At 42.5% G+C, this 19,923-nt stretch overlaps 1 protein-coding gene across 1 annotated transcript in view; it reads left to right on the forward strand.

The window, feature by feature from the left end:
* The window catches only part of SNTG1 (syntrophin gamma 1), a 1,529,981-nt gene extending 1,510,536 nt beyond the window's left edge, over nt 1-19,445 (forward strand). The window contains exon 17 of the mRNA XM_086917997.1: nt 19,278-19,445. Coding sequence (XP_086774123.1) covers nt 19,278-19,445 — 168 coding nt within the window. The remainder of the gene's footprint in view (nt 1-19,277) is intronic.
* Nucleotides 19,446-19,923: the final 478 nt, after the last annotated feature.

Genomic DNA, 19,923 nt, shown 5'->3' on the forward strand with positions numbered 1-19,923 from the left:
AGGGTCGGGTGATGGGGGGCCCTATAGCCCTGGAATGGCACCTCAAGGAATAAGTGCATGTCTGCATTGCAGGCCAAAACTGAGAAGCTGAGCTACCATCAGGGTAACGTAAAATGCTCAGAGACCTGCAGAATGAGTCACACATGCTGCACAGTCATTTATTGACCTTGAAGGCGAATAAGGCCCCTGCAAATGACTTGGGGCCCCTTAATGAGTGCTTGTGATGAGTGCTGTGGGTGGGGGTGGGTTGCAGCTATGATTACCTCATTTGGGATACTTACACGTCCACATTGGAGCTTTATGTAGACACTGAGTGACAAGGGTGGAGCGCTCTGAACCACATTACTGGAACAGTGAAGGCACCTTGGGCCACACACAACGTGCACCCATCTCTGCAATTAAACATTTTGGGGTGCTGCTAACGTCGGCAAACCTATGAAGGCTCCAGCCAGATACCTGGGTTCTGGGTCCACGTCTACTTGGAAACTCAAGCCAAAACAAGCCGATCTTCGAGGTGGCTTCGGCACACCCCTCCACTTCATGAGGCTGAAAGCTATACGCAGGGCCACACTAGAAATCAAAAAATCCTAAAATTGTGGCACTCAGCTGGCATTCAATGCTCTTGTCTACATTATCAATACCAAACGCCTCAGCAGACGAAACAGTTTACAACAGCAACCATTGTAAAATAATCCTTAAGTGAATAGTAAGCAAAATAAGAATGAAATAAAAAATAAACAAACCGCATGGATTCAATGTAATAGTTACTGTACAAAGCCTAGAGTTTCTGCCAGCCACACAACTCATACTGGTGTTATGGGCTGCTGATCAGCTGCTGCATGGAAGGAGGGGAGATGGGCAGTTCGGCACCCCACACCTTTAGAGGTGATCCGGAAGAGACTTTTGCCCGGCTGCTGATGAAGACGTGGGAGGAGCTCCAAATAGACAGCCTGTTTTTGGTGACTGTAGGGGAAGAGAATGCAGCTTTGAAGCTGCAAATAAAATTGCAGCGCAGCACTTGTAAAACGGACGCTGCACTGAGTTAAAGTTGAGCATTATTAAAAAATGCCGGAGGACGAGCTTTGGGATACTGAAAAAAAGGGCAGCACCCGATATGTGTGTGACTGCAAAGCGCGACACCTGGTATGTGTGTAGAACTCAGTATGAGCGTGACTGCAAGTGAAGCAGACATGCTGAAACAAAGCACGGCGCTCGGTATCTGTGTGACTGCAAAGCGCGGCGCCTGGTATATGCATGGCTGTGAGTGAAGCAGGCGCTATGCTAAAAATAAATAGTCCCCTGTGAAATGCATGTAGAACTATAGTGTAAGGAAACTGTAAACTAACCAATAAGGAGCCAGGAAATAATGGTGACATGAGTGAACCAATAGAAATTGGCAGGCGTGAATACAGCAGGTCTTATGGACAGCGCATGCGCGATGATGTTCGACCTAAAACAGGGATACCAAAACTGATCAATACAATATATTAAAAAGCACAGATTAATAATTCATCTAACTGTATCAGACAATCGAAAGGTGTATACCTCAGTGTTAGAAATGGGGGTCTCTAGTTTGAAGAGGTAGGTACCTTTGTCCAAATAGGGACCCTTGCTTCTAGTCAGGGTAAGCGGGATACAATCCGAAAATAAGCCCTGCTCACCTCCTTGGTAGCTGGGCACAAGCAGACAGGCTTATCTCAGAGGCAGACTGATTGTGATCCAGGGCTGCAAGCCTGGCTAGCCGGAAGATCCATGCCCCTCAAACTTTGGAAAGATTTGGCAACTTCCATGAGAGATGTGCTGCCCAAAATCTGGAACACTTCCCTTTCCTTTGGCACCTTCCATGATCTTTGGAAGCACGCCACTTTACTACCCCTTAAAAATAATATAGATTATGGGGAACTGAACAACTATAGACCAATTTCTCTGTTGCCATCCCCAGGGAAAATGCTGGAAAATGTAGTACAGCGGCAATTGGCCAATTTCATCGAATGCCACAATATCCTACACGACCCCCAATCCAGTTTCCCAGCTGGGTTTAGCTGGGTTTAGCACAGATACAGTGCTATTAGATTTAGCTAACTCAATGAGAAGGGCATTGGACTCATTTGATACGCCGACGACACCCAGTTGGTCTTTCCGTTCAAGGATAAAACCGAAGACTCTTTTAAGTGCATCAAAGGGTGCTTAAAAGATATTGCAGGCTGGATGAACAACAACAAACTTAAATTGAATGCCGATAAGACTGAAGTGATGTTCTTCGGCAAAACCCAGCCTCGGGCTGCAGACTTGTGGTGACCTGAGGAAATGGGTTCGCCATCTGCACCAGCGGGATATGCAAAAAATCGGGGTGTAAAATGGCAGGCTGATTTATCCTTCTCTGCCCAAATTCAGCAGGTTACAGCTGCCTGCTTCAGCAGCTTGAGAAACCTGCAAAAATGTATACATCACCTGCCTGAGATGTGTCTTAGGACCGTAATCCATGCCACAGTAACTGCCCGCCTGGACTACGCAAACAGCCTCTGTTTTGGCTTACCGGCCTACCTGGTTAAGAAATTCTGAATGGTTCAAAATGTGGCTGCGAGACTTATCAAACATGCTCCTTTTCGGCAACACATCTCTCCGCATATTAGAGAACTACATTGGCTTCCATTAGCCAAGAAAATTAAATTTAAAGCTTTGACCCTTGCATTCCGTGCCGTTCAAGGATCGTGCCCTTCGTATTTAAAGCAGAGGCTGGGTGTCTATAGGGAGTCGTGTGTTTTGAGATCCATCTCCCAGAAACTACTTTGCACCCCTCAAGTGAAGAAGGCTTGGTTAGGTGGCAGATCTTTTATGTTTGGGGCGTCCATACTGCAGAATTCCCTTCCTAACTCCTTGCATCAGATCTCTTCTGAAACACAATTTGGGAAGGCAGTTAAAACCTGGCTTTTCAACCGGGCTTAATTTGTAGTGTCTTGATCGTTGCCTGTCTACCATGTGCCTCTTGTCACTCTAGCGCCGGGACACCTCCTTGGAGGTAGCTGTTCATGCTCAATAAATTACTGTATTATTATTATTATTTGTGAACACATATAGTAATACAGTGAAAAGACTACAAATGGATAACACACCAGTTTAGAAAAATAGTAAATCTTTACCTAAACCAACAAGACCAAATACAATAAAAATCCAACATACAATACTCTTGAAAAATAGTACTTGTTCAAAATAACCTTTAAATTGCAGAATAATCAATAAAACACAGTTCTTCAGAGTCAGTAGCTCCTCCTGGGGCTACAGCAATACTGAATACAACAGAGTCAATACGAGCCGGCTAAAGCGTCGACAGACTTGGACACAGTACCTTTCTCGTGTGACCAACACATCAGTGTGAGTCGGTCAGGGCAAACATTGTAGTCACGTTGCGAAGCGTTGCGGCGGACGATGGCCTCACGATTCAGTGTAGGCAGCGGCTCGTTGATGGAGTCGGTTAGACCAGGGCTTGCATTGAAGGATGAGACAGTGCTCGCTGCGGTGCTGGCAGGTTATGGTGCGGCGATGGAGCAGGACGATGTTCTTGTCGGGCAGCGACGGAGTCTGTGATGTCCTTACAGCATGTAGTGAAGCGCTGCGGACACCAAGACTTAAATTTAAACCACCCTGTAAAGTATAAAATAGTGCAGTGCATATGCATAAAACCACCAGTATAATACAATAAAACAACTCATAAGGGAACAGATTACAAAAATAACACACTTAAGCTACAGTCAGTTGTTTCTTTGTCTTAAACACCTGATAAAAAATGGCAACTCCAAAATAAATCAGAGGGGTGGACAACATTTGTTAATATATCAGGGCCAGTTTTACTTGTACAAACTTACAATGCTTTAACAGCGAAAGAATATATTTTTTTCGAAAGTTGCAATAAAAAATCATACAAAAATACAAAGTGTAAGAGGTCTTGTTCTGAAAAATGAACAGAAGAACAAGGCATTAAAGCACCCATCTTGGAAACGCCCCTAGGGACAGATAGACCCCAGTGGATAAAATGAAACCTAAACCTGGTTAAAAGAGAACAATGATACTGACTCCTAATGTATGTGCAATAAGGTTGTCCTACGGTCCTTGGGCTCACTATTACATATTGCCTTACTGTAGGTATGGTGAGTTCCCTGCTTTTCCTTTCTGCCATCCTTCTTGCTAAGAACAGTGATTTTATAACTCTCGGCTCATTAGGGCATATTGGCCTATGATTCATGACCAGCTCAGGACAACCTACGATCTTCAAACTGCTCTGAAACATACCCAAGCCATGGAATATCAATGGCCCCATTGCGCTTCATAGTCCTCTAGGAAAAGCTGGTTTAGCGTAATACTAGGTTTCCCCTCAGATTTTCAACCAGAGCATTGCTGGGGCTATAGCTATAGTAACAGAAATATTACCCTTCCAAAGTTCCTCATGTACCATAAAAGATGGGATACAAGGAGGTACTGCTAGGAGTCTGCAGACGTGTTCACTAACATCTTTATAGCACCATACATCACTGCCATAAGTGGTCATGGGTATACATTTCTCATTATAAACCTTCAATAGGGCGGGTAATGGTTTGGCCCCAGTCTTTTGGCAAAGTCCATGGTGGCTCCAACTGCTCTGGCCAGGGTGTTTTTTTCTAGTGCCATCTGAGCCACCCAAGACCCCTTTCATCAAACAAGATGCCTAAGTAAGGGAATGCAGAAACTTTTGTCAGATTACCTCCCCTACACAAAAGCATTAGTTATTGTTCTTCCTGTCGTCATTATATGTCACTTAGAAAAATTTATAGAAAGGTCAAGCGAAACCATAAAATTTATAAAAGTATTTACGAGACTTTGCAACCCAACAGTTGTTCTGGCAAGTAGCACTGCCTCATTTAAATCATAATACAGTTCAAATGGAAGTAGGCCAAATTGCTTACCTGTAAACATAGTTCTTTTCTAGGGGAATACTCATCAAAGTCATAAGCACTTAATAGCCAAAACCATAGGTTTCAGGAACGTTATAGTTAGGAATTAGCATGTAAAAAAACATAGAAATTCACGGAAAAAAACACAAGTTACAGGAATGTTATCATTAGGCTGACATTTCACTTGTACAAAACCTGTAAAATTCAGCTGTTATAGTAAGCTGAGCTAACAATAACTCTTGCCCCTGCAATGCACTGCTTGATGTCACATATTACGTGTGCCCACGGGGGCCCAGGGCTGTGGGGGCCTGCCACTGCCTCTGAGCTATGTTTATTAAGTGTGGGGGTGCCACACAGGCCAGCCCGTAACCCTGGGAACCGCCACCTCCATGGGGAATTTCTTTAATATACATAACACAAAACTGTTGCCTCTTCTTGGCTAAATATGCAGGACAGGGTTCATCCTGGCACATTGCTCGTGTCAATGCTCGTGTCACAAAAATTAAACCTCAACAGGAAGCACTTACAGATATAAGGAAAGCAGTTGCTCGAGTTGAAGCTCCACTCATGTAACTTATTTATCAGCCTAACTTTGTGGGCATGGTCAAGGCTAAGAACGTGTGCTTTCTCCTCATTTCCACTTGAAAAGATCAATGTAATCCTTGATGGACGTGGTTGCACTCTTGCTTTTCTCGAGCGCAAAACATCATGCAGTTCCTGTGACCATGAGGTTCTTTCCCGACATCTTCTGCTGAGACAACTGATAGAGTGCTCACCATTTATATCAGGATTTAGGCCCAGATCTCTGTACTGGGGTGAATGTATGACATTGTTCTGCATTCTGTCCATCAACTGTGGTTTTTGCATCTGTCACCCCGAGTGGGATGGGTATGCTCAGACGTGCGTCCCATGCTCTCCACACCACTGGATTCAAGCAAGCCTGGCTGAAGACGGCTGGAATGCCTGAAACCGGTCCTCGGAAACTTGTTTCCAGTCCAGAGAAGGCATGGCTTGGCAGTTCGGGCTGGACTGTTCCCATGAGGCACAGGGTCAGACCGATTTGCATATGGCCATGTCTGAACTGGGGTGGTGTGGAGTGCAAAAAAACGATGGATTTAGGCCCAGATCTCTGTACTGGGGTGAATGTATGACATTGTTCTGCATTCTGTCCATCAACTGTGGTTTTTGAATTTGTCACCCCGAGTGGGATGGGTATGCTCAGACGTGAGTCCCATACTTTCCACACCACTGGATTCAAGCAAGCCGGGCTGAAGACGGCTGGAATGCCAGAAACCGGTCCTCGGAAGCTTGTTTCCGGTCCAGGGAAGGTATGGCTTGGCAGTTCGGTCTGGACTATTCCCATGAGGCACAGGGTCAGACTGATTTCCATATGGCCATGTCTGAACTGGGGTGGTGTGGAGTGCAAAAAACGATGGATTTAGGCCCAGATCTCTGTACTGGGGTGAATGTATGACATTGTTCTGCATTCTGTCCATCAACTGTGGTTTTTGCATTTGTCACCCCGAGTGGGATGGGTATGCTCAGACGTGAGTCCTATGCTCTCCACACCACTGGATTCAAGCAAGCCGGGCTGAAGACGGCTGGAATGCCAGAAACCGGTCCTCGGAAGCTTGTTTCCGGTCCAGGGAAGGCATGGCTTGGCAGTTCGGGCTGGACTGTTCCCATGAGGCACAGGGTCAGACTGATTTGCATATGGCCAAGTCTGAACTGGGGTGGTGTGGAATGCAAAAAAAAACGATGGATTTAGGCCCAGATCTCTGTACGGGGTGAATGTATGACATTGTTCTGCATTCTGTCCATCAACTGTGGTTTTTGTATTTGACCTTTTGTATCAGGCATGTAAACTTGCCATGAAGCCCCGCCCGTTTGGCCTGCCCCTTATACATAAGCAGGATGCAACGTCTTCTCGCCCTTTCCTCAGAATGATGAAAAGCTTACTGAAAGCACCTCAACGCGTTTCCCACTCAGTGGCAAAGTTACAGACACACAAGGTCAATGGAGACATTTGTTTGGGTCCTTCACGCAGCTGTAGTGTAGGAGCTGCACTATACGTTTACCCAACAAGAGAGCACTTACTGATTAGCCAGTAGAAAGTACTTCAGTCAAGTACAGGTATTGCACAAGACAGTGGACAGGATGCACTTACCGAAATAAGGAAAGCAGGTGCTCGAGTTGAAGCTCCACTTCTATAACACATTGATCAGGACATGGTCATGGCGAAGAAGATGTGCTTTTTCCTCATTTCCAGCTGACTATAGCAGAATTGCTCTGGTTTTGTACGAGTTATTATTATTTAATATTATTTAAATGTCATCTTAACTATAACATCCCTCTAACCTTTGTTTCCTTCCGTAGATAAATAGATATAGTCACTGAAAAAACCATAGGTTTCGCACATGTTATAGTAAGGAATTAGCATTTAAAAAACCTTTGAAGTTCACTGAAAAAAACATAGGTTTCAGACATGTTATAGTTAGGAATGAGCATTTAAAAAACTTTGGAAACTCACTGAAAAAACCATAGGTTTTAAGGGTGTTATAGTTAGCTCTACATTTCACTTGTACAAAACCATTGCAATTCCTCCATTGCAGTTAGTTGTACTAACTATAACTCGCGCACCCGCAATCCACTACTGATGATGTCACATATAACATCATTCATGACATGGTCAGTGACATCACTGATGGCATCTCAAATGACATCACTGATGACATCACTGATTACATCATTCAGTGAAAGTGGTTTGGTTCGATATTTAAATAAGTATTATATGTATAGGAATGTGCATTGAAGAATGAGTGGAAGTATTTGGTTGAAGGATTTACTAGTATTGTGGTTGACTGTCTAAATGACTAATTTAAAGTATCTCATTAAATATATGGAATAGTGATTAAAGTGTGTGAATATCTGTATCATTCTGGCTCTTGTTGTGTAAACTACTGCATAAGTTGGTTACTACCTATGTGAAACTCTATATTAGTTTTTAGTTAGTTAAGTGATTATTTGTATCTGAGAGTGAATATATGTGTGGATGGGTGGAAGGTGTGTCATTGTCCAAAGATGTGTAAATAGTTGATTTAGTAGGTATATGAGGTTAAGACTGCATGTGGAAACAGTTGTTTGGGTGTGGTGATGAGTAAATATATTTCTCAATGATACATGTCCAACAGAGTAGAAATTTAAAGGGCAGTGTATGTGACAGCTGTTGTATATAAATAAGTATACATAAGACTCAGTGATTGTAAGAGTGACTGTATCGAAAACTGTATACTTGTAATAGTGATTTTAAAACACTAAGTATGAGTTACTATCTATATGAATAAATAAAGTGGTGTTTCTATAAGTGTGTAGCTTAGTAAATGTAAGTATGATCAATTGTTTGCATAAGTGAGCAAGACGATTGCATAAGTGAATAGGATATGTGCTGGTGTGTAATGTTGATGTAGGTGTATAAGTATATTTATTAGTGTTCTATTGATCTTTGTTAGCATGTACGAGTGAATCTATAGGTAAGTGTTTAGATGTGTATGTAGATGTAGGAATCACTGAGTGGGTTATTAGAAACTTACCACCTGACCGCGGACGCTGTTTCTTGTCTGTGGCCACCATGCCTCGTAACGTTTAAACAAGTTGCAGTTTAAACATGACAGAATTCAAGGAATTGTAATTTGATGTTACCTAATATGAGTAACTTCTCCGTATGTGAATTAATGCTGACTGCCTACTGAGCCCTGAAGAAGTCTCGGTTACAAGACGAAACGCGTTGCCTAAAAGAAAATTATATGTATATTTGGATTTTAACTGTCTGGATCATTTAATAAAGAATTCATTCCGATGACCAGTGGAGTCCGGACCTGTTCATTATACTACTTTTCTCTGGACTATTTCAACATAAAAGGACTTATATGACGCTTCCTTGATGGGTGCTGATTCAAAAAAAATCTTTTTCTTGCATTTTGGGCATTTGCTCAATAGGGAGTAAATAGGGTTGTACTCCTCGGTTTCTTATGCACCATCACAAGATTAGTTAGCCACTTAAATCAACAGGTGCAGTTCTTCTGCCTCGACCCTTTTTGTGCTATTTTATGTTTTTAGAAACTTGTATTGGTGTGTCAATGGTTTGAAATATGGTACTCCATATTTTATAATGAGTGTTGAAAGGATATACTGGTGTATGATGAGATGTATTACATTGTCACGTGGATGATGTCATCAGTGATGTCATTTGAGATGTCATCAGTGATGTCACTGACCATGTCATGAATGATGTTATATGTGACATCATCAGCAGTCCCTGGGGTCCAAGTAGCCCACTAGGTACCTCCAGTAAGCGCCACAGAGCTGCTTTGCAGAGAGGTGTAAAAGGGGCACGGCCTGGGCCACCTCTCTGCAACACAGCTCAGTGGCGCTTACTGGAAGCACCTGGTGGGTTAGTTAGCCCCCAGGGGCCCTCAGGATTGAAGGGGAATTATTTCCCCAAATTAAAACACGCCACAGGGCGTGTTTGCACATATCACCTCAGGCCCCAACCCCCTCCCTTCGCCCCTGTGTAAACGCACCCTGTGTCCATTTTAAGTTGAGAGATTAAGTCCCCTTGAATCCTGAGGGTCCCTAGGTTCCATCTAGCCCACTAGGTACCTCCAGAAAGCGCCATAGAGCTGCATTGCAGAGAGGTATGAAAAGGGACGTGGCCTCTGAACAACCCTCTGCAACGCAGCTCCCTGGCTCAAACTGGAGGTGCCTGGTGAGCTAGTTGGCCCCCAGTGTCCCTCAAGGTTGAAGAAGAATGAATTCCTCAACTTAAAATGCAGCACAGGGCGCGTTTGCACAATGATGAAGGAAGGGGGCGGGCCTGAGGTGACATGTCTGCAAACATGCCCTGTGGCGCGTTTTAAGTTGAGGAAATAATTCCTCTTCAATCCTGAGGTCCCTGGGGGCCAACTAGCCCTTCCCCGGGGCTGGGGGGCCTGAGAGCCCCCGTACATAATTAAAATAAGCCCCGGGGTGGCAGGCTGTGGGGCCCCTCTGGGCGCCCTTTACATAAGTATTGCCCCTGGGTTTAGCTCCCGGGGGCTAATTACCAAAGAAGTGCGCTTCATTTTCTTTTCATTAGCCGAATCCGCACATCCTGTGCAGATTTTGCCGATTTAAAAAAAAAAACTAAACATTTGGGGGGCCTTGGCGTCCTTGTGGGACCCCCTGAACAGGCTAGGGGGTCAGGGTGTTTCTACCCTGCCCCCTTTATACGGTTTTGAGCGTTATTTATTTAGGTTTCTTGTGCCTCGGTTCTACCGAGGCAACAGATGGCTGCCAACACTTCCTGGTTTGGAGTGTTGACAGCCATTTAGCATACAGCTCATGCTCGGCAGGGTGCATGGATCCTCCGCGGCCATAGATATATATGTACTTTTAATTGTGATTTTCTCAGGAACTACCAAACGGATTTACACCATTTAAGCAAAAGGCACGAGTCTGAACCAAGGACTACCTCTTTGCCAAATTTGTTGTAATTCCGTTCAGCAGTTCGAGCTGTAGCAGCGATGAACCGTTCCTTTGGAAAATTGCATGAGGAAAACACGTTTTATGACCTCCTGTTTTCTTTGCCCCCACTTCACAAATCACCCAGAGACACTTTCAGGATAGGAGCGGATCGGAGCGCCCCACCAGTTTTGAATATTTCGCAAAGATTTGTCAACTGGCGCCAAAGTTATTCCATATAGAATGTTGCGGATTTCCTATGGATAATAGGTCCTAACTATAAAAACCTACTGGCGACCGCAAAGTTGTTTTCATTGAAGCCCGTGCACCACCGCCATGACGCCTTTCCGCCTACCAGAGGTCTTGATCACATGACGCCCATGAGGTGTGCCTTCAAATTTTTAAAGTGCAAGTGCAAAAACACGTGTCTAAAAAACTTAATAATGAACATAGAAGTCATCGCAACTACCTCAATATAAATACATAGTGATGAATACATATTTATCAATACGGTTCAGGTAAGTAAATGTAATAATTCATTAAATATTTGTACATTCATAAATATTTGTTAAAAGGCATTACATTTTTAAAATACATATATTACAGAGCAATATTACAAACCACTGAGTAACGACAGGTACAATTTGGGCAAAATCCTCTATTAATACCAGGTCTTTTTTCAATCATGAGCTCTATGCCAATGATGGACTCAAGCACTAATATCAAATGTTTGTGGGTTTTTACTTTTCCATTTTGTGCAAATAGTCACAAATATGTCCAGGTGGACCATGAACATCCCCCAATGTCTAGGAAACAAAAGTGTGAGTGCTAATGAGTGTCACCATATCGAAACTTCTTGGTTCATAAAGTGCATATGTGTTAAGCAATATATAAAAGCTAAAAAGGTACCGAGACAGAACAGTAAAAGTTACAATATATGAATATACGGTAACAATAAAAGGCAAGTAAAAAAATCCTCACTGGAGTTGAGGCCCTGAGGTGTCTTTGTATCTAGCTCCAAAATAAACGTGGTTTTGAGTTTGCGCAGCAAAGCTTCTCAGTTGCCCCCTTGCCTAAGCGGTGGGATGAGTCCACAAAACACTTCAGATGTTCCAACTCATTGTTGTGGAATCCTTGAAATGCCTTGCAACTGGGTAAGTTGCATCACTGCTGGTGACAGCCCTGATGTGCTGGAGTATTCTTTTGTGAATCTGCAGTTTTGTACTTCCTACATACTGCAGGCCACAAGAACATTCAAGCATATATACTGCATGCTACGTTGTGCAGGTGAGAATCTTTTTGATGGGGACTGATTTTATCTTAAATGGGGTTCTATATGAGGTCTTGCTGGCCCCAAATTTACAGGCTCTACAGGACATACATTTGACAAACCCTTTTCTAGAATTTAGCCAGGTTTTAGTTAGTCTTATTTCGGGGCTGCTGCTCACCAGGGCATCACTCATTGATCAAGCTTTCCTAAACGTGATAATAGGGTTCTTAGGCAGTTTATCCCCAATGATAGGATCATTGCATACCAGAGGCCAGTTTATGTTTGTTATCCTACGCAATATCTGATGTTGTTTATTGAACGTGAGGACTAATCTGGTAGGATGATCAGACTGCTGGGTGGTTTAAATGTTGAAGCTAGCTTTACAGATCAATGCATCAGGTCTACAAATCTAACCTTACTTTCCTTTTGTGCCAACTCACAGTCACTGTCTAAACTACAAATGTGTCTAATTCTCAACATGTACCCGACGGAAATGCTGTGAATGTGGTTGTTTAGGGTGGTGTCTGGTAGCATGAAGACTGTGTTAACAGCAGTGGGCTTTCTATGCAGCCTAGTTTCCAACTTGTCTTTAGCCATATAGATTTATACATTAAAGAAGCATATAGACTGCTTAATAATGTGGGCTGTGAACTGTAAATTAAGATTGTTGTTGTTGATCCGTTCAATAAAATGGAGAGCACTCTCCTCCGTGCCCCTCCAGATCAAGAACAGATCATCAATGTATCTGTACCAGATTACAACATGAATATGCAAAATGTCACCATATTCAGCCTTCAGGATTTGTTCCTCCTATAACCCCATGTGGAGGCAAGCATGAATAGGCAAGAAACAAGCCTCCACAGATTTGCCTCTAGTTTGTGGAAAAATCTGATTTTGAAAAAAGAAATAGTTATTTTCCAAGCATGTCATTATCACGTTAATCAACATTTTGTTATGTAAATACAGGTACATAGGTCTGGTGCCCAGATAATGTTCTACCGCCTTTATTCCATCTTGATGATGGATACTAGAGTAGAGTGACGTAAGGTCAAGAGAAATGAGTGCACACTCTGAATCCCTTTTAGCATCACGGATTTTCCTTAAACAGTCACTAGTGTCCTGTTTAAAGGATGGTAGTAGTCACACATGTTCTTGAAGAAAGAAATCTATATAGCGTGACTTGTTTTCCAAAAGGCTACTGCGGGCCGATATAATGGACCTGCCAGGTGATCTAGATGAATCCTTGTGGATCTTAGGAATAAAATAGATCACAGCGATCACAGGGTGATAATTGTTTAAGAACCTGAACTCATCATTGCTCAACAGGCCGCACTTTTCCAGGCAAAGAGTTTTGCGTAGAAATCATGCCAAGAGTTTTTTACTGCTTGAATATTACTCCTCCTGTAACAGTCCCAGTCATTCAGTTGTTTGAGGGCTTCCTCCATATATAGGTCGCGAGGCCATAACACCACATTGCCTCCTTTGTCAGATTGCCGAATGATGATGTGTTCATTTGTTTGTAGTTTCTTCATTAACTGGAAGTACAAGTTGTTTTGATAGGTGTATTTTTTATATATATATATTCATGCAGCCTATAGAACAAGAAAGCTAATGAATGTTCATGTTACATTGAAAAACTTTAATTTCAAAGCCAATACCACTCAACATTTCTGCAGGACAAAAAATGAGACATTTATGTGTAAAACGTTGCTTTTATATGAAAGGAACCAGCAATGGTAGCGAAGCGATGTTAGCCAATATGCTCATTGAAAACAAAATAGGTTAAAACTGACAACGTGACTTTAAAACCCTAGAGGACCTCTTGCATCCCATCATGCCCCACTGGTGACAGTTAGGTCAGGCCTATTTACAGAGCTAGAAAAGTTGGAGTATGCACAGCATAAAACAGCTGCTGTATGAAAAATTCGTCCGGGGATGAGGGAGGGTTGCTTATGACTTACAGGTATGCAAATTATCCTTCTCTTCTAGGGGATACTCGTCACTAGTCATAAGCACTGAATAGAAAAATAGACCATCCCATATCCCTGTGGATGAATATAACCATTCACTAGAAGCGGGAGGTAAATTATGTCAATAGATTTCTTAAAGAAGCCTACCCTACTAGAGCATCTGCCTGAGTGTCTGAGTCAAAAAAATAATGCTTGGCAAACGTATGTACAGATCTCAATGTTGCATCTTTGCAAATCTTTGCGATGGGTACATTTCTGAGTAGGGCAGCAGTAGCCACCTTACACCTCATAAAGTGAGCTATGGGTCTTGAAGGTAGACATTTATTGGCTAACTGAATGCACAATACAAGATTCTATCCACCTTGAGATGGTTTGTTTGGAAGAAGCCATACCAGTTCTCATTGGACCATAGTTGATAAACAGATGGTCTGATTGTTGAATTTCTTTTGTTTTGTCTAAGTAGAACTTAAGTACTCTCTTAAGATTAAAAGAATGTAGAACCCTCTCCGCTGGAGTGGAACGGTTAGGGAAAAAAGTTGGAAGAGAAATGGGCTGATTGATATAGAAAACAGAGTTCACTTTTAGAAAGAATCTTGGATGTGTTCTCATGAAAAATGAGATAAGGTTCTTTAGTACATAGAGCCTGGAATTCACGGACTCTACATGCTGAAGTATTTGCAACTAGAAAAGCAGTCTTCCAAGTAAGACAGAAGTCTTCAAACTTTTGGATGCTGAGACCCCCCAGTCAACATTTTGAGGCGTAAGGACCCCCTCATGACAAACATTTCTAAACCTGTAGACAGGGCTACTGGTATTATGAGGCAGATGAGGACCAAATTACGCGACAGGCTTGACCAAGTTGTGTGGGAAGAAAATGTAAATGATGTTATGTGATGTTGCGTATTTTAGGATAGCATTGCTTCATTATTTTGACATTTTTTACACACAGCAACACTGAGAAAAGATTTCACCCCATCAGTACCCGTTTATAACCAAAATGTAGCAATTAACATCAGAAAGATTTCTAATAAACCTTTGTGAAGGGCCTTCAGGAATACGTGCTGCCACATTAGAAGCTCACCTTGCCCTGGCCGGGAGAAGCAGGGGTCCCTTAAAACCCTGGCGGTTTTGTTGCTGAGTTAAGCAGTTTACACATGCAGCTTTCCTCTCACCCCCTCCCTTCCATCCCTCTCTCCTCTTCTAACCCCGGATCCCTCTCTCACTTTGCAGGCCATTTTCTTTCACCCCTTTTTACAACTTCTGAACTCTCACCATTCAACCTCCCACTTTACCTTTAATTCCGTCTTGCCATTCTGTCTTTTTACTGTCCTCATCTCAAACAGTCTCTCACATTAATCTCATGGCCTCTTTGGCCCCATTACCTCCCGTGCCCCTCAACACTTCTCATTCACCTCCTCTCTCCATTCAAATTTGTGTCTATTTGTATCTTACACCTCTCCAGTCCCCCCATTCATCTTTCACATCTCCCCTTTGTTCAAACAGTAGCGCACTACAAATGTAAATAATAATATTAGGCAGAAGCAGGGGAGTCATTGCACCAGAACGTCTGGGGGGATAACACACTCCTAGCCGGGGCTGGTCCTAACACTAGTAGCACACGGTGCAACAGTCTTTTTTGGTGCCCCACCCCGTTTCCTCCTTCTCCATGAATTCCTTCACTGCCACTCACCAACAATGCACCTTTCTGGCAAACATTTCATTTTTTTATAGCGCTACTCATAGTTTACTCACACTAATTTCAGTGATCTGTGTGGTACATATTCTTTGTAGCAGGCACATTAACCCTCTGCACTGTGTGGGTGACAAGAGTGCCCATGTGACTGCACAGTGAGCGATGCAACAGGGTGAGAGTTGGGTACGAGGAGTGACTGCAGGATGAGTGAGGTGGCGTATGAATTTGGGTGCAGTATTGAACAGTGAGGGGGCAGGTGAGTGAAGTGTCACATGAGTGCAGGATGAGTAGTGTACTTGTGTGACTGAGGTATCGGGTAAACAGCACACGTGCATTGTGAGTGTAGAGTTATCACTGTGAGTGCAGGGTGAGAGGGTGAATGGTGTGAGTGCATGGTGATCAGTGTGAGTGCATTGTGATTGCTGTGAGTGCAGGGTGAGCGTGAAAGTGAAGGGCGAGAATGAGGAGTGAGTTGTCTGAATGCAGGGTGCATTCCCAGTCCCTTGAAGTAGCGCAGCATGGTATTGACGGCGGCGTAGGGTTTAAGATCTAAGTTAAACTATTGCTATTATGGCATTAATCGGGGAACGAGGGTGGAGGAAATAAATATTGTGCTGATCCTGCAACAAACTTACAGTCCTATGGTTAGGGTTGCCAGCAGATTATTTCGATGGTCAGTCGGTACAAAATTAAGCAGTAACCTAAAGCTGTATTTTCAGCACTTATCTGTGCATACTTCAAACAGAATATATAAATAGAAAGCACTTTTTATTGTGTTCTAGGGCTGCCTCAATGATCCCAGCCTGATAATTAAAGGTAACAAAGACAGAAAAGTCACATAACAAAAGCATACATACTTTTTTAGTCTATTTAGTGTCAAGAGGAGGTCTTTAAATAAAACACGGCAGGCATTTTTCTTTTGGCAACCCTAGTTTATATTCATTTTCATTAAATGCATTCTCACACTACAGCAATAAATGTAAAATACAAATGTAAGGAATAGGCAGAGTGGGCGCCAGGGGGTACTGGAACCAGAAAAAAACTAAGCCTCTGTAACCAGTTTACAAAGGCATGTAAATATGCGAATGGTCTTTAAAGACCTGTGAAAAACTCAGGCATGTTGGAGATAAGACCCCAGATACTGCCCAGCTGAGCCCCCAGCAGCTCGAGTTGCACGGTGCAGCAGCCCGGGCTGAGTCACAGGACGGGGAAAGGGGGGGGGCTGCAGCCCCTGGGCCTGGGCAGAAGTGTGACTGGGAAGGCGCGACCCCCTTTGCATCGCTCCACGGCCCCACTGGGGGTCGCGCCCCACAATTTGAAGACCCCTGAAGTAAGGTGATGTAAGGAAACTTTGTGCATAGGCCTGTATGGAGGACCCATCAGCTTTCTGAGCACCACATTAATCTGCCATGAAGGAGAAGGTGACCTTAGAGGAGGGTAGACTTTCTTCAAACCCTCAAGGAAGTCTCTGACTGCAGGCATTTGAAAAAAGAAACCTGCACGGGAGGCTTTCTGTGGGCTGTAATGGTTGTAAGATGCATCTTTATGGATGAAAACTGCAGACCAGACCTAGCTAGAAGCAACAGCAAGATTACAGTTTCTTGCACTATGATTCGATGATGACCATTCTGGGCACAACACAAATAGAATCACTTCCATTTCAAAGCATATGATTTCGTGTGGAAGGCCTTTTGGACTCTCTCAAAATGCCCATATAGTCTTTCGAAAGACCTAAGTGTCCATACTGGAGGAGTTCAGGAGCCATGCTGCCAAGCTGAGCTAGGGCAGGTTGGGATGGGAGAACTGCTATTGAGCTTGTAAAGGAGATCCTGTTTGCATGGCAACCTCCTGTATGGTTTTTCAGATAGATGCAGCAGGTCTGGAAACAAACATGACAGGCCATTCTGGTGCCATGAGGATTATTCTGGTTTTGGACCTGTAAAGCTTGTTGAACACAGCTACAATCAACTGGACTAGAGGAACACATAGAAAAATCTCCCTGACTAGTTTATCAAAAGGGCATTCCCTTCAACCCTGGTAGGAAGACCTGGATGCGAAGATGCAGCATTTTGTGTTACTTTAATTTGCAAAATGTTGATGTGTGGCTTCCTCATTCCCAAAAGATGTCCTGTGCAACGTCTTCATTTAGTATCCAGTCATGAGTTCCGGTGAAGTTGTGGCTGAGAGAGTCTGCTTGGACGTTTTGTGTTCCTGACTATTGATGAGTATCCCCTGGAAGAGAATCATCAAGACTCAATAATAGACACACACAGATATTTTATTAATTTGGTTATTGTATTAGAGAGCCAAAATGTATTGCCACAAGTAATTTCTGCGGCAGGTCAGTTAAGAATAGCACAGTTTTTATAATAGTGGCAAGCATTTAAGCAGGCTTTCTTGAATTAGAAACAGCTACAGAGTTACAGAGTCCTAATACCAAGGCAGAAGAATAGTTCGTTTTTTAACTGCTCAGGTCCTAAGAGGGTGGAAAAGGGGTTCAGATTTAAAGTCCATTAAGGGCAAGTACATTAGCATAGAACAAAGGACCACCAGATACATCAGAATTCCTTACGTATCTGTAAACCCTTTCACCATGTAGTGCCATATTGTAAATGCGGCTCATCCATAGTGTCATAAGGATGGCGCTATGAAAATTGACGCATCTCTGATTTTGCCCAGCAATGTGTTAGTTTTCATAAATGAGGTCCTGAGAGTCCTCATAGGCCTAGTATCAAGTAAAAAGATACAACATAGTCTGTTGATCGCAATAGCTGAAATTCTATTCCCAAAGGAACATTAATGGTGCAAGTTGAAAAAACATTCATGAATGTCAGGGTGTAGACATGCATGTGACAAATAGGCAATATTTCACTTGAGAAAAATTATCCTTTGTACTATATTAGGGGAAAGGTCAGCTCTAGAGAAAAGCATTTCAAAAGACATTTTGAGTTAGCATCGCACATTTAAACGAAATGAGCTCTGACTTTACTTCAATATAATAAAATTAAATCAATTCAAATGAAGAATACATAGAACTTTCAAAAATTGCTATTACATTGAAATGTTTAACATTAGAAATACCCGGCTACCACAAAATTCCACAATGTTCATACAAATGCATGTTTTTCTAATTTCATACTAGAAAATTTGCTTTTAATATTTCATAATTTGAAGAGTCTCATATTGTTAAATAACAAACTTGTACTTTGTTGCTACACATTTTTGCACCAACTTTTCTAACTGGTGTACACTCAGCAAAAAGCATAGAAAACACTAGGCCACTTCACTTTACATCATAATTTCATCAGTACAGGTCAATAAGCAACATTTGCATAGGAAAATCATTACGGCAACTTTGTTTATATGTATTAGTATTTCTCTATTTGTGAATTATCTTCATCTTACATTTAAAGCACGCTTTTAAATTGCTCCTACACTTGTCTCAGTTTCATGTATCACTGTGTCTAAAATGTGCAATGTGTACTTTCAACTTTTTGTGTCTGCTGTGTATTATATTAACGTGTCATGTATCATGATTTCTAAAATAGTGCTGCATCACTTCCTTAGCATTTGTTTGACATGTCTTCCATTCACAGAGTTAGACCTTTGGTTTCAAATGTGTATATTGAACCATTTCAAGTAAATTGGGCTAGATCTTTTAAGGCAGAACTTGATCAATAAAACCACAGTTTTCAATTCTGTACAACTCCAGCATCCAGGTGGGGAGATGCATCTGGATGGTCCATCACTGTACAAATTTGTGTAATTGCACTTGATCAGGTTCTGACAAATGTTTTACCCTAAGAATTGCTCTGCACATTCTTTGGGGCAGTCTGATAAATGTGTAAAAAAAAAAATTACACAATTAAATGATATATCGCCACAGTACGATAACGTTTTTGTCTCTTTTTGTTTCGTAGGAGCTGGAATTTTCCAACCTGTTTGCTGTGCTGCACTGTATTCACTCCTTCTTTGCGGCTAAAGTTGCTTGCTTGGACCCTCTTTATGTTGGCGGTCAGGCGACTCCACCGGTTGCTGTAGCAACTGCGTCCACTACCACTGCTGGGAAAATAAAGTATGCCACCTGACACCTCTACCAGTGCAGGTCTATTTACAAACTGGGCCTGAGGCTTGTGTATATGTGTACATACTCATTTTACTAGAACCTTTGGGTATCATCAACATAGAAACCAATGGAAAAGACATGTCCAGTACGTGTGCTGGAATAAAGACTACTGAAAAAGATCATAAAACCATATTTTTTCCTGAATGTCTTCAATTTGAATCTTCAGCGCCTGGTGGGCATGTTTTAGAAAGAACTTTTTGTACTTTTGATTTGCTGCAGCCAACACTGGAGGCAAAGTCATGAGGATACACATTGAACTAAGTGCTTTAGTGCTGAATTCAAGAACATGATCCACAATTTCCCTTCTGGTTTCTTTCTGAATTGTTTATGCAACACGGCGGGCTTAGAAATTGTGCTCTCTCAGTGTATCCAGCACTCTGTAAGAAAGCGGCAAGTACATCAGATGTAATTTCAGTGGGGAAGATGCAAGCATGGAGACT

Source organism: Lissotriton vulgaris, chromosome 4_1, assembly GCF_964263255.1.
Source record: "Lissotriton vulgaris chromosome 4_1, aLisVul1.2, whole genome shotgun sequence".
Taxonomy (NCBI): domain Eukaryota; kingdom Metazoa; phylum Chordata; class Amphibia; order Caudata; family Salamandridae; genus Lissotriton; species Lissotriton vulgaris.